The sequence below is a fragment of the Macaca nemestrina genome, chromosome 11 (assembly GCF_043159975.1).
Source record: "Macaca nemestrina isolate mMacNem1 chromosome 11, mMacNem.hap1, whole genome shotgun sequence".
Taxonomy (NCBI): domain Eukaryota; kingdom Metazoa; phylum Chordata; class Mammalia; order Primates; family Cercopithecidae; genus Macaca; species Macaca nemestrina.
Window position 1 is genome coordinate 38,597,203 of NC_092135.1, and position 16,173 is coordinate 38,613,375.

At 33.4% G+C, this 16,173-nt stretch overlaps 1 protein-coding gene across 4 annotated transcripts in view; it reads right to left on the reverse strand.

Moving 5' to 3' along the window:
• The window catches only part of LOC105492606 (LDL receptor related protein 1B), a 1,932,714-nt gene that overhangs the window by 542,450 nt on the left and 1,374,091 nt on the right, over window positions 1-16,173 (reverse strand). For all 4 annotated transcript variants that reach the window (XR_011609732.1, XM_011759820.3, XM_011759819.3 and 1 more), the window contains exons 33-35: window positions 8,067-8,207; window positions 2,861-2,986; window positions 1,200-1,331 (exon numbers count right to left, since the gene is read on the reverse strand). Coding sequence is in view for 3 of the 4 variants with exons in the window: in XM_011759820.3 (XP_011758122.2) it covers window positions 1,200-1,331; window positions 2,861-2,986; window positions 8,067-8,207 (399 nt within the window). In the remaining variant the exon portion in view is untranslated. The remainder of the gene's footprint in view (window positions 1-1,199; window positions 1,332-2,860; window positions 2,987-8,066; window positions 8,208-16,173) is intronic.

Sequence of the window (16,173 nt, forward strand, 5' to 3'; positions counted from 1 at the left end):
CAAAAATCACACTGAGATTTTGGCAAAATTAACATGTTGCTTAATAAAATGTGTTATACTTCTTTGTATTTCCTTTTGGTAAAGGTGGTTTTAAAAATTTGCCTCTATTCAATTCCAAACGGTTGGTGCAAAACAATCTGCTTAAGAAAAGTCCTTTCTGAACCATTTGTGAAGATCCCCAGTAATTCACTAACTTGTAGTCAAGAATTTTATTAATATATGATTAAACAAAATGTGTTAGAGCTGGGGGAAAATAAGCAACTACCAGAAGCCCACATGCTGGGGCAAGATTACAAAGATTCTTTTTTTTTTTTTTTTAAGATTATAAATCAAATAGCTATTTGTGTTTTAACATTAGATAAAATTAAGTCTTTACACAGATAAAAACACTGTGGACATGCATTTACACGTTCAACACTGAAACGTGAATTCAGGAAACGTACGATTTAGCATTTCTTTTTATAAGTTTAAGTCCTCAAGTGGAAAGTAGTAAATCTGAATTTTAATGTGAATACCAAATATTTATGCTATGTCAGAATTTAGCAATTAGCACCAAAAAACTTGTTTACTTCAGCAAATTCAACAGTGTCTACCATTAATTCCCAATCATTTGTTCATATTAGCCGCAGCAAAATGTTAGTGTCCACTTTGCTTCCTGTTGCTTCCTTTCACTGTTTGCTAAAATATGAGAAGGTAAAGTAAAATCTGACTCCAAATGATACATACTATATTCAACAATAATTTTCAATGGTTTAGCATGTATAATTGTTTCTATTATTTGGATTTCATTTGCCACTGCTTGTATTACAATAGAAAATCACATCCTGATTATATTTTAAATAAGATTATATTTTAGTATATAATAGGTCAACATGCTTTATATGTCTTTATATTTATAACTAGATAAAAGTAAAGTATCAAAATAAAAAAGATAAACAAAAGTAAGCAACCAAGTGCCAATCGTGGTATGTTAATGCAATTGCAATTCAAATGCTATACTTTCGGACAATTTTACTTGATTGTTTTTCAGACATTACATATTTAGAACAATTTATGATTGGCTTTAAAATCTATCTATTTGCTGTTTTCTTATTTCTCACCTTAACTGTTAAAGTGCAGAGGAAAATGTTGTATTCCCATCATGTTTAATAAATCAAGTTAATACATTATGCATAAATTATGACTAAAAAGCTATTTACCTGCATGGAAATCTATTCCCACGGCAAATGAAGTTCCTGATATAGGCATCAAAGCATCCATTTTGTCACTTGGTTCAAGAGGTATTCCCCTGATTCCTTCATGAACAGAGTACATAAGAAATGATTCTATACCTAAATGCAGGACAAGAGATAAGTGGGGGAAGGGAAGCCCAGGATGAATATTTAAAATAAAAATAATTTCATTTGTATTATTTTTTAAATTCTTAATTTATGTTAATAAATGTATTTCTTAGCCTTTTTAAAAATTATTGTGCACTACACTTCCTGACTAATGAAAGGTAGGTAGATTTGTAGTTCTCAAATTTGCTTATGCATAAGATTTATTAAAATAGGAATTTATTAAAATGAATTAGTGGGCACCATCCCCCTCCCAGAAGCCTGATCATTTAAATTTCTAAAAATCTTCCATTTGGTGCTGACGATGCTGGTACGGGCCCCACATTTTCATAAGCACTGAATTAGATTATTCGCGGAAGCCTACCTCATCCCTCAACCAAAATTTATTACCTTTTCCTTAAAATCCAAACATCTCTTTACTTATAGATGATAATAAACCTGATTTAAGATTACTATATCACTGATATTTTAATAGACATTTAGATTTCTTAAATTAAGAAATTTATGAAGATAGTCTTCATAAATCTTTGTCATACTAAGAATACATCAATAGCTTAATTAGCTATTAATATCTCACTTCTGTAGCATCAAAAGCCTGTCCTAAAACAGGCACATAAATATTAAGCTAACTACCAGAAGTACACCTGCTAAAGCTTATGCATTTTGCCAATATATTAGAAAATATTTATATATTTTTTCTTATTAAAACTAGAATGCCTAGAATTAAATCTGTTTCTGCTCCTTCCTATCCATGTAACCTGATTAAGTTGCTTAATTTCTCTGTGCCTCAGTTTCCTCATTTCTAAATAAGAGACCTACCTCATGAGGTTATGAAGATTAAGTGAATTAATATGTTTAAGGTACTTAGAACAGAGCCATGTATGTAATACGTATCATATATTGGATTTAAAATAAAATAAATGATAATATTAATATACATATATATTTCTCAAATAAGATTGGAACATTTTTAAAGACAAAATTAAGCTATGATCATTAGATACAAAAGATCATCCTAGAAACAAAGTTCTTTGGGACTAATAGAAGTAGAGACTGCAAAACAATATTTTTTAGGTACCAATTCTCTTACAGTGCTTTTCTCCCTCAGTTATGCAAACCTGAGACCTCACGTTCTTTCTAGCACTTTCTCTAATATAGTCTAAAGTAAACATTATTTAGTTCAAATTCTACATTAATTCCAGCCAATCAAGCACTGCTTTTCACTATAACTTTTGCTTATTCAGGTTGAAGGTAGCTTCTACTAGATTTGGTTAAAGATTTGATAATAAACTGCAGTTGTTAAAAATAACTAAAAAATTAGAATGTCTTATAAGGCAGAACAATATTTTAAATATTTCAAATATTAAAATCTTACACATATGAGACTAAACAGTATGCCATTTCCTAATACCTGGTTAATTTTTTTTCTAATGTTTAACTGACTTTGGTGCCTAAAGTCTGCATGGTATGTAACGACTAATGAAGTAAATGAACCAGAGGTAAGGTTTTCCATGAACTCATACCTTGACATGACATGCGGTTCTTTTGGAGATAATATCCCACTGTACACATACACGTCCTTGTAGTTTCAGATGTGGGTAAACAAAGTTGAGAGCATCCACCATTATTTAGTTGGCAAGAATTGCTGCCTGCATAGAATGAAAACAAAACACATTCCTTTAATGAAATTTAAAAAAAATAAAGTTTTATTTAATATCGATAATTTAACAAATATGTATGATACTGATTTTGAAATGCAGTTGTTTCATATTGGTTAGGATTACATTTTATTTTCTTGAATAATTTAAAGTAGCAAATTATGGTTGAATTTGCCCTTTCAAAAAAGTCAACAGAGATACATCAGAAGATTAATAGTTACAGAAAAACAAAAAGAAATTGATTTGTCATAAATATTTTCACAGACCTTTGTAATATTTTAAGATCAGACAAACCAGAATCTTTTTCTCTTTTGATTTTTAAATTTCACTTCAACTCTACAATTACTTCCTTTGCAAGAATATTTCATCCGAATGTGTCACATAAATAGTTGTTAAATTATTACTAACCACTCAAAGATTATGCATCTAAGAGAAAGGAGGTATGTATGTTTATATGTATTCAATTAATTTTTAAAAGCAAGGAAATAAATTTTCCCATTCATAGAAACATAGTTCTCCCAAAATGTATGAAAAACACAGCCATAAGAGTCATCTAATTAATTGGCATGTTAATTCCTCTTATTTCTGTATAGTACCAACGACAAATATTAGTCAGGTAATCACAGGTAGGCATTCTAGAATCCCTACTGAAGATGATCCACTGAATTTACTAGGCCAATGTGCTAATTAATGCTGGTAGTGTGAAGTTAAGTAATTTACAATCTTACCAAGAAAGTTCATTAAATATTCCATTTTTACAGCTTTTTTATTATTCTAGAGCATGCAATGCCATTTACTGGATGTTAAAGCACTGATATGAAGTGCAATAAATCCAGTGAGAATTACAAAGCATGATGATACTCTATATCAATAGTTCTCTGTGGAAATTTCAAAATACCAATGCAGCTCATTATTTCTCTTCTTCTGAATTCAATATAGTCTGATGGGATTTAATTGTTCAATCGAACCTGTCATGAGGGCTGTCATTTTTGAAGTGTGAAATACTCTCAACTTGGCAGAGTTCTCATCAGGAGATCTACCACATTCGCTGCTCATGTCCTGTATCTGCCAGTTTGGCCATTGATGAACTCCATTTTATGTAGGGTCACATAATGGCCCTGAACTTTTGAAATGATTACATTTATCCTATATAAACTAATAAAAAATAACTGATTCACTCCACATTTTTTCCAAACTGACGTATAACATTAAGATGAAATTTCATTTCTCTAATTTATCAAATAACAAAACAATTATATTTATAGTGTTTTTTTTTTGTTTTTTTTTTTTTTTTTTTTTGAGACAGTCTTACTCTGTTGCCCAGGCTGAAGTGCAGCAGTGCAATCTTGGCTCATCGCAACCTCTGCTCCCTGGGTTCAAGCAATTCTCCTGCCTCAGCCTCCCGAGTAGCTGGGATTATAGACACCAGCCAATACGCCTGGCTAATTTTTGTGTTTTTAGGGGAGATAGAGTTTCACCATGTTGGCCAGGCTGGTCTTGAACTCCTGACCTCCAGTGATCTGTCCACCTGGGCCTCTCAAAGTGCTGGTTTTACAGGCATGGGTCACTGCCCCCAGCCTAGATTTATAATAATTCTATATTGACGATCTCCATATTTCATTTTGTAGAAAGCATGGGTATATTCATGTAATGCCAATCTTTTAGAGAGATGTATTTAGATGCAGATGTATTTCAACTACCAAGACTGAAAGGCTGGGGAGAGATCAGCAGATGATACTTAACTATAAAGCGTGAAGGACAACATTTGGAGAGAAAGAAAAATAAGGGAATTGAAGAAGCTAGGCACGGTGACTCATGCCTGTCATCTCAGCACTTTGGGAGGTCAAGGTGGGCAGATCACTTGAGGCCAAGAGTTCTGAGACAAGCCTGCCTCGAAACCCCATTTCTACTAAAAAAGCAAAACTTGGCCGGGCATGGTGGCTACGCCTGTAATATCAGCTACTCGGGAGGCTGAGGCATGAGAATAGCGGAACCCTGGAGGCAGAGGTTGCAGAGATTATATCACTGCACTACAGCCTGGGTGACAGAATGAGATTCTGTCTTTAAAAAAAAAAAAAAAAAAAAGTAAAGAAAAATAAGTTAGGAAAGACAATGAACTTCTAAAAATAAGAGAATGTGGCCTGGCACAGTGGCTCAAGCCTGTAATCCCAACATTTTGAGAGGCTGAGGCGGGCAGATCACCTGGGGTCAAGAGTTCCAGACCAGCCTGGCCAACATGGTGAAACCCTGTCTCTGCTAAAATAATCCAAAAACAATTAGCCGGGCATGGTAGTGGGCACCTGTAATCCCAGCTACTCAGGGGGCTGAGGCAGGAGAATTGCTTGAACCCAGGAGATGAAAGTTACAGTGAGCCAACATGGTGCCACTGCACACCAGCCTGGGTGACAGAGTGAGACTCCATCTCAAAAAATAGAGAAATAAATAAAGAATGTGAGGGGTTATATAGCCTTGATAATAGCAAAAATACGTGAAAAAAAAGGACTTTCTGGGTCTGGGGCTGTATATTTTAATATAATTGCAAAAATAGCCATATATAAGTATTATATTTAATAGTTCAGATAAATATTCAGATATATATAGAGATAACTCTATTTTTTTATAAACAATAAAATTAATATATTTCAACAATTAATGTTAAACACTAACCATATACATTTCCTGTATCCTTTGTTTAGTCTCTAAGAAGAAATTAATAGTGAAGCAGAGAAAAAGTAAAAAATAATGAAATGAATTATTATTTACAATAAGGGTCTTTTTCTGTTAAATTTAAAGTAGAAAAAATATAGTAAAATTAAAAAGTAATAATTTATGTAACAAATTTATGTTTTATTTTTAAATTTTTGTTATCTATCAAATTATAAATACCAGCTTGGCTTAATAATTTATAATGATATGGATGTTGAAACCTCATGCCCCAAATCTCTAGTGGAGCTAAAAAGTACACTTGACTAACAAGAAGTCTCAATTCTCCAGTGATCTTTGTCAAAAATGATATATTAAGTCACTAATTGTACTTTGAAATCCAAATAGGTAGTAATGTTAACACCTTAAAGAGTCCTAAATTGGTCATATTTCATACTAATGAAGCTTTTACGCTACCCGCAGTAATTCTGTTAATGGGATTGTCTTTAATACAGATGCCTTTATCAGCATATTCTCGTAAAAATGGTATTTTCACTGCTTAAATTTTAACTTTATTCATATTATACCATTGATTTCTAAGTGCTAGAGGTCCTTGTTCATTTGGCAATACTTTCATAGAGCATAGAACACCCAATTATACCTATAGAATCAAATCTTTAAAAGATGAGGAAAATCTTGTTAACAAGGGTAAAGTACGCTGAGAATCATATACTAAATGTTTCCCCCTACAAACTTCATTGGAATTATATCTAGAAAATTTGACATATTAATTTACAGCTTAAAACAAAGCATATGCTTGTTCACAGTTTGGAAAAGTGGGTAATTTTTTTAAAATACTTTGTTTGGAAATTCTCTCTCTCTCACTCTCTTGCATACCCTCCCCCTCTCTCTCATATTTTCTAATGTTATGTTTTCAGATACAGTCTCATATATATGTGTTATGCACTAAGATTTACAATAGTACTGTGAGTTTTTACACATAATTATATTCTATGGAGATCTGAGAAAATGCCTCAATGTTTTATTTACTGAGTAGCAGTATTTTATTCTCAATTACATAATCTATTTCCCATGACTTGAATGTCAGTATAATTATTATTTTGATACAGAAAAATTTCATTACTGAATTGCTAGTGAAAAATATCCTTGTTTATTATTGTGGACATGACCCCAAAAATTCAGAGAACACATAGCTAACCGTTTGGGTATAATACACATTCTCAGGTTATACATGTAGGTTTATGTATGTATATTCATTCTCTTGGGTGCAAGTACATTCTGTATATATGAATTGACAAACGTTCATAAATTCTCAACAATGAAAGGAACCCAACAAATACTTTAGATAAATGTTTAAAGCAATTTTTTCCTCTAAAGTTATTAATTTTTATGAATAAGTAATATGTTTTCTTCTGCCTGGGGCAAGTAAAGATTCCAAACCAATGTGACCCATTGCCTGCACAGGGAAGGCAAACCCTAATCTGATCTCTATTTTATCTCCTGATGTGCAGACAGCGCTCTCAATTGGTATGTCCAATAAATTCTGCTTGCTTGATGGTCATCACCTATCTTCAGAAATAGTAGTCTCCTTGGTTTTCTATTTTTCCCCTACTCTTCTCTGCTTTGGTCGACATACCCCAAATCCTTCAGATGAAAATCCCTTTCTTAGCGTTCAAAATCATTCTGGAAAATTTTTCCTAAGAAAAGTATGTGAAGCTAAGGATTTTCATGGAAGAGACTAATGTATGAAAGTAGAGCCCTTTTTTTTTGGGGGGGGGAGTTGTTTTTGTTGTTGTTGTTTTAAGAAAGAGAATTCTGCTAATGTCATGGATTATGAAGCAAAAAGTAAGAAAGGACTAGCAGATGTGGGGCTGTACTGGCTGCCATCTCTAATCCAATTGCCACTTGGGCAGTGTGACAAGTCTACCTATGTAAACCATCTGTTACTTCTCTCACTCCATTTCACTGCACACAATTTGGACAAGCAAAAACAAAAATGCAGAATGCTTAGAGCCAAACAATGCAGTGCTTTTGGATATGGAATTATTTTGTTGATGTAGTCCGTTTGAAGGCCCCTAGTTCATTCAGATTCTGGGCTTAAATATACATTGTATATATTTTGCAAGGATATATTTTTTTATTCTTGTATTTTTTTAGTCAAGAACAGGATAAGACCTCTTTGAAGACCTGACAAATTAAGACTCCTAAGGCAGGTTTGCTAATGCTTTCAAAGCTCATTATGCACCTACGTTAAAGGCATTTCTCCTACAGTAGTAAGCAACATTTTCCTTTTTTCTTTTTTATTAGAAGCAAGAATAGAAACCTTCTATTGTTGAATTCAGGAGTTAGTATGAAAAAGAGCACATATGTATTCAAAACCTGGCACAAATTCATTAGTGTGACTTACCTTGCTGTGCTTCTTTATCATATACTTTCATATGAACTACCCCAGATGTTTTATTCCGTAGGATGGTGGGGTTTCTTCCGTCTCTTTTGCTGCAGGTTCCCAGCTGAGCTAAGTTTTGGTCTGCCCACCACAGTTTCTTATCTAGTAAAAGAAAAGATATTATTTAAAGGAAAGTAAAATTTTCTTATTAAATAATAATAAATAGTTACTAAACTATAATACTTTCTGATTTCTTTTGTTATATTTCCAAACTCTGTTTCTAAGGGTAACAGTAAAATCACTGTTACATTTAAAAATGCAGCTCGTAGTGACGTTTTATTATTCAAACTTTCCTCCTCCTCTACAGTTAGATTCTTCAATTTAATTTTTCTTTTTCTTAGAAAAGAATATATAATATTCTTATATTATATTTTACATAATATGTAAGTATAAAGATATAAACAAAAACATATTTTAAATTAATATAAAATCGGCTTTTCTTATTTACATACTTAAACATGATCATGTAGTTTTGTACTATACGTATTTGTAAATAAATGGCAAAATCTAACAATAGCTAAACAACAATTTTAAAATATACATTGTTCTCTAACCTATTTATTAAAACTGTGTAAGTTTATATTTTTATTTTATTATTTTATTTATTTATTTACTTATTTATTTAATTAATTGATTTTTTTTGAGACAGAGTCTCGCTCTGACCCCCAGGCTGGAAAGGAGTGGCGAGATCTCGGCTCACTGCAAGCTCCGCCTCGCGGGTTCACGCCATTCTCCTGCCTCAGCCTCCCGAGTAGCTGGGACTACAGGCGCCCGCCACCTTGCCCGGCTAATTTTTTGTACTTTTAGTAGAGACGGGATTTCACTGTGTTAGCCAGGATGGTCTCGATCTCCTGACCTTGTGATCCGCCCACCTCGGCCTCCCAAAGTGCTGGTATTACAGGCGTGAACCACTGCGCCCGGCCAAAAGTGTGTAAGCTTTTAATCATTTGTGCTCTCCGTTACTGGTCTCTTCACAATTATTAACCTTCTCTATTTCTCCTAGTGACCCTTTCTCCCAAATTGTATTAATTTATAGTTACCACCTACTGAATGTTCATTTGATATCAGAAAATCTACAATGTCTCACGGATTTAAAAAAAAAAATAGAGCTCTCCCCCTCATATTGTATTATTTCAAATTGTGAAAGCAAAACTGTAAGCAAACTATTATCGTTCCATTTTATAAAGCATCTGAGACTCTATGAAGATTAAGTAACTTAATCAAAGTTACATACTTGGTCTCCCTATCTGCAAAACATGTGTTCTTTCCAAGACTCCATGAGAACATTGAAAATATTTAAGGCAATGCGGGAATTTAAAATGAAGTTATAATGTAAAAGGATTTGAATGATGTAGACTTATCAATAAGAAAAGAATTAATAGCCACAAATTGAGACCACAAATCAATTTCTACCTAGAAGTTGAAATAAGGTTATTTAACTCTATTTGGGCAATGAAATAAAGATATTTTTATATGTAATGCTACCTCCATCTCCTTAGCTCTTTGCCCTTAGTTCACAGAGGGCTGACAGCGGATAAAATGTCTCAAATAAGTAGCCACAGCTCTTTAGTAAGATACTCAGTGAAGAGGTTTTGAATATTAAAGCTGGTGCCATGCAACACAGTTCTCTTCATTCTGGCATTCACGGGAATCAAATCCTGACTCCCAGGTCCCTCCTAAAATAAACCTGCAAGTTACGGTATCCAATGCCTTGCAGAGCTCCTCTCAAGGAAGGTGCCAAGTGAAAAGACTTCTACTCTCATAAAGGTAAAAGACATCCATGAAAGATACACAGTCCTTCTTTGTTAAACATCATAGGAAATCAAGGCTCTCCAGCTCAATGGGAAAAACTAGCACAATGAAAAATAAACACTAAGATAAACATAGGTGCACAAATAATAATTTAGAAAAAATCTTATTTTTTAAAATTACCTAATATCTGATTAACATACGCAAGAGATTCTAGTACATACGCCACTCAAGAAGATAAAAGATGCTGTAAAAAATGAGCAATTACAAAAGAAGAGTCTTTAGAGATTAAAAAATCTACTAAAAAGTATTTTTCAATAGAATCATCAGAAAATATGGTGGAGGCAACCTTCCAAAATATAGAGAAAAAAGACCAAAGAAACCTCAGAAAATAATAGGGGAAAAAAAAAAAAGTAGAATATTTGTTTTAAAAACCCAGTAGCCAGTAGCATTAAACTGTACAGGAATCACTGAATTCACTATTGCCATACACTCACAGGGGGGAAAAAAAAAACAATGCCAGTTTTACTTAAAAGTTACCTTAATTGATCAATAAAAAGTATTAATTTTATTAAAGCTAGGACATGACATTTGAATATTGTGTCATAAAATGAAAAGTGTGTAAGGCCCTTCTGCTGCATACCAACATACAATTGCCTGGAGGGAATGTCTTATGAGATTGCTTGAGCTGCAAAAAGAATTAGCTACTTTTTTCATAGATAATCATTTTATCTTTGAAGAATGACTGACAGACTATGGTTATTCAGAGTTAAATATTGAAAAGATGTTTACTCAAAAATGAATGAAATATAAAAAACTGTCATATAAGAAAACTGAGATAATTTATTTTCAATGATAAAATTAAAGCTTTCAAATGAAGATTAGAGTGTTGGGAAACTTCTATCAATACCATAAGTTTGACAGTTTCCTAATACCTAAAAATTTTTCTAATGAGATTTCTGGCAATATTCATGAATGTATTTTTTTTGATATGGTATAATGAAATATGTCTACACTGGGAAGATATACATAACTGAAGGAAGCAATGTTTTTCAAATGAACACCACAAGCAAAGTCAAAATCATGCATAGTAAATGATTAATTTGTAGTGAAAATTAGTCCAATAAATTATATACGAGAGGAAATAAAAATTTAATGATATGCTCTTTGCTATTCACCTTTAAGAAACTAACATTTGTTGAGTTTTGGTGTAGTTTTAAAAGAAGAATGTTCACGATCATCTGAAAAGCTTTTAAAATAATCCTCTCTATTCTAATGGCATATATATGAACCCACACAACATCTCCTGAAGCAGATATGAAAATTCAGCTATATTATATTAAGATATTCAGAAAATTTGCAAAATGTAGACCATTGCCACTCTCCTAATTGTTTTAATATAATTATTAACATTAAAAATATAACATACAAACCTTAATGTTTATTTTGTAATGTTTAAGTGAATTTATAATAAATATATTTTTTTTTAATTTTATCAGGTTTAATATCTAATATTGTTATGTATAACCCAAATCTAAAAAACTCTTAGGGATCTCAATAGTTTTTAAGACTATAAAATGGTCCTGCAACCAAAAAGTTTGAGGATGACAGTTTCAAGTGATTCACCAGCAAAAAGAATAGAAAAAAATGAATATATGCATGTAACATTTCAGAACACTGTGCTTAAAAAGAAAAATCTTTTTTAAAAGTTTGGAGATAAGAAAAAGGTAAGTCACTTATAAAGGATTACCCAGTCCTTCTTTGCTAACTATCATACTAGACTTCTCTTCACCATTGCTAGAAACAAGAAAACATTGAAGCAATGCCTGGGAAATTCTTAGGGGAAATTACAATCTAGGTAGAACTGTATAGTAAACTATTAATTAAGCGTAAGAAGTGTGGCTGGGCATGGTGGCTCACGCCTGTAATCCCAGCACTTTGGGAGGCCGAAGCGGGTGGATCACAAGGTCAGGAGTTTGAGACCAGCCTGACCAACATGGTGAAATCCCGTCTCTACTAAAAATACAGAAATTATTCGGGCGTGGTTATGTACGCCTATAATCCCAGCTACTCAGGAGGCTGAGTCAGGAGAATCGCTTGAACCCAGGAGTCAGAGGTTGTAGTGAGCCGAGATCGTGCCACTGCACTCCAGCCCAGGTAACAGAGCGAGACTCCATCTCAAAAAAAAAAAAAAAAGGGTGTGTGTGTGTGTGTCTCTCTGTGAGTGTGTGTGTGTGTAGCAGTGCAGAGGGGAGACAAATATCATATATTTACCTCCCATGAACTCTTTCTTAAACAGAAACTGAAAGTTAAGTTGGAACAAAATGAGAAAATAAGTCAAGATAATGAGAAGGAGTCTAAAAAACAGGAAACTTAACAAAGCCAGATGGCAAAGGAAAGCCCCAGAATAAATGCTATGAGGCAAACATAAAAAGCTGTCTATATTGGATCATGAGAATAGAAGACTCTGGGAGTAGGAACTCCAGGAAAAGAGAAAGAAAAAAAGGAAGGAAGAAGAAAGAAAGAAATGAAAACAGAAAGGGAGGAAGGAAGGAAAGAAAGTAGTACAACTACAACTAATAATAGACAGCTATAAGAGATTTGTCCCTGAGAAGCAGGAGTGGGTTTAGAAAGATTAGAGTAGGACACATTGCTATTGATAATTGATAAGAATTTCCTCTGTATTATTTTTTCTGTTATTATGTGTATATTACTTCAGAAATAAAATTTATAAACATATTAAAGCATAAATTATGGACAAAATTAAAAAATTAACAACAGGAATTTACCTGAAGTGCAGAATTGAGGGCCTACTGGGCTGGCTGTCTGACTAAAGAAAAAGGCCATAGTTAAAGTCCAAATCAAAATGTGTTCCATTTCTGTCTCCTAGGCCAAAGCCCCTCACCATGGGGACATGGGTGATTGAGTGAGGCTAAGACTATAACACTGAAGCACAGGGGTGTTTTTATTTGGACCACCCCTAACTGAATGTTAGGGAAATGAAGACATTCCCTCCTTACTCACCCACTCAGACCCAATGTGTCTTGAACAGAAACTACATACATTAAAGCTAAAGAGAGCTATGGGGGTAGATGATTCTCCAAGATGTTTCTCTCTGCAAATTATCACATTCAGTCAGCTAAGTAATTTATTATGGGCTTTGGTTATATTCATTTAAAACTGAACATTTGAACACATCTCTATGGCAAGATAATAAAAAAAAATTGTTTCTGATTGCATTATTTTTATTGCTAGCGGAGACTAGAAACAAGACTTTTAAAAAATCTGTCTTCCTTGACCACCAGAAGGTAGCCAAACTGTGGCAGACACTGTGGTTGTTTACCCTACCTTGTGGCCCTGGAGAAAACTAATTTCCACAGGCAACATGTAAAATGCCAGACTCACCCTTTTTTGGCTCCCTAGGCAGTACAGATGTCTATGAAACCCAGTTCTGGATCATAGTTTTGGGTGGGTAGGGCTTCTAAGAGTAGCACAAAACCACCCTCCGTTCACACATAAAGTTTCTGAGCATGATCAGTTGGATTCTGATGGCATGGTACAGAGTTGGTAAATAAATGGGTAAAGGAGCAGACTACAAAGAACCACGGCCTTGAAGACCATGACCAAAGAAGCTTGTGCTCATGAAGGACCATTAGAACTCAGACAACAGGCATCTCAAGAATGACCAGTGTCAATCTAAGACCCCAATTGTCCTGGAAAAATTATTCTAGGTTGTTACAGTCATCTAAAACTTATCTTTCATCAGGCATAATTCTTGCTTAAGATTCTTCAAAGCCTCCTCATTATATACAGCTTCAAATTTTAAATTCTCTATCAGATTTTTAAAGCCCTACAAATCAAATTTATTCCACCTACTGAGACTCCTTTCCAATTCCAGTCTTATCATCTTACAATATTCATTAATCCATTGATTCAATTAATGTTGAGCATCTATTATTTGTAAAGTATGATTCCAGATGATGGAAAAATGACAGGAGACAAGAGTAGTAAGATCTCTGCCATTATAGACCTAATATTCTAGTAACAGAGACAGACATACATAAATAACCAAATAGAAAAGAAATAAGTGAAGACTGCTATTAGCGCTTGAAGGAAATAGTCATGGTTCAATTTTTATTTATGATGGTTTCCATACATGTGTCTGCACATAACTCCACTATATCCACCTTTCGGTGCACGAGTATAACCGCATCCTAAGTATTTCACACTAGCACAGCCCACACTGATGCATCCTTCTCCCTCATTCTAAGGCTCCTCTACAGACAGATTCACATGATTTTATATTTAATGGTTGCTTTTCCTTATTGCTTCACTTGTACTAATTTTGACTCCTTATCCAGGGATGAAAGCTCTTGAGAACAAGGATTCTGTCTTGTAATTCTTTATATTCTTCACAGTGTTTTGCATTCTTTTGAACTTTGTTTTTGACTGCATAATTATTACTTGGAATCACATCTGTTCATCTCACATTTTTTGTTGTTATTGTTTCACACTGTTATTGACATGAAGATGTTACAATCTTCAGAAATTATTGAAACTCAAACACTACTTGCTTAAGCTGTACAGAAGCAAGGAGCTAATATAGGGTAGGGGTTAAGCTGTGTATAAGTAATAATGAGTAAATCTACTTTATGGTTAGGGGCTAAATTGTAACTCCCACCCAAAATTTATATGCTGAATTCTTAAGTCCCAGGACTTCAGACTGAGACTGTATTCAGAGAGAGAGTCTTCAAAGAAGTATTTAATAATTAAGTTTAAATGAGGCCCCATTAGGAGGGACCTTAATCCAGTATGACTGGTTTTCTTATAGGAAGAGGACATTGGGACACAGATATGCACTGAGGAAAGGCCACGTGAAACCACAGGGAGAAGACAGTCATCTACAAATAAGGAGAGTGACCTTAGAAGAATCTAGCCCTGACAAAACCGTGATCTCAGACCTCTCTCCTCCAGAACTACTAGAAAATCAACTTCTGTTAAGTCATCCAGTCTGTGGGAATTTGTTATAGCAGTCCTAGCAAAATAATACATTCACTAACAGGGATATTAAAGGAATTAATGAAATATTTTAATATTCATATGTTAAATATGTTAATATTAATAATTAACGTAAATATAAATTGACCCTACCATACAGTCTCCAAAATCTTCTCCAAAAGAAAGAGAAAGAAAAGAAGGAAAATGATATTTACCATGCACTTACTAAGTTCCAGGCCCTTTGCAAGTCTCCAAATTCAGTAAATACAATTGTCTTATTTCATTGTCATAAAAGCAATATGATGTGTTAACACACACTCTGTTAAAAATAAGCAAATGGAAAAGCAAAAGGTGGCCTTCCTGAAGGTCACACAGCAGGAGTGTGGCGTTAACTCCCAGTCGGCATTACTTGAATTTCAATGCTCTTTCCACTACATTGCCCTCCTTATTCGTAAAATAGTCTCCCACTGAACCTAATAACACTATACTACTCAATGCAAACATAACTTGATTAATATAAATTGAATTAAAGTTTCAACACAAATTAAAGGCAGTTGCAATACATATTTCAATTGTATTTTGGAATTATAATTATTAAATTTTGATAACGCTTTACCTCTTAAGATGTATCATTAAATAACTTATTTTTGAAATATTCAGAATATGTATTTTTACTGCCATATGCCAGAATTGTTGAGATCCATGATTTAAAATTAGATTTTTCTCAAAAATCAGCCCTTCATGTTTAAAATAGAAAATATTCCTAGTTACATTTGAATTTCAGATAAATGAAGAATAATTTATTAAGATATACCAAAAAAAATCTGTTATTTATTTGGAATTAAATTTTAACTGGGTGTCTTGTATTTTATCTGGCCAATTTTATCTCTTCTCTCTCCTGGCAAACCAAAATTTATAAGAAAACAATGAAAAATTCATAAGGCTACACATATGAAGAATAGGAGAGAAGCCTATGGCAATAAAAAACAGAAGTAGATTGAAAGTAAATTATAATTGGTCATGATTTAATCGATAAAATTAAAGTCTAGACCTGCAATAGGAGGTCAGATGCAAGTTAATTTGTACTGCAGAAGCTCAGACTAGATTAGAAATTGTGGGCCTTAAAATGTCTAAAAATAGGGAGATAGATGCAATTGAAAATAGGAGGATCACTTCAGTCTATTAAAAAAATGGTTAGAACCCAGAGTACACTGCCAAGGGAGTGCCTTTCCTCAAGTCTGGTGAAAGATTAGAAATTCACCCAAAAGGATTACCGAAAAGGACACTGAGAAGAAGGATTAAGCGATGATCTACTTTAGAA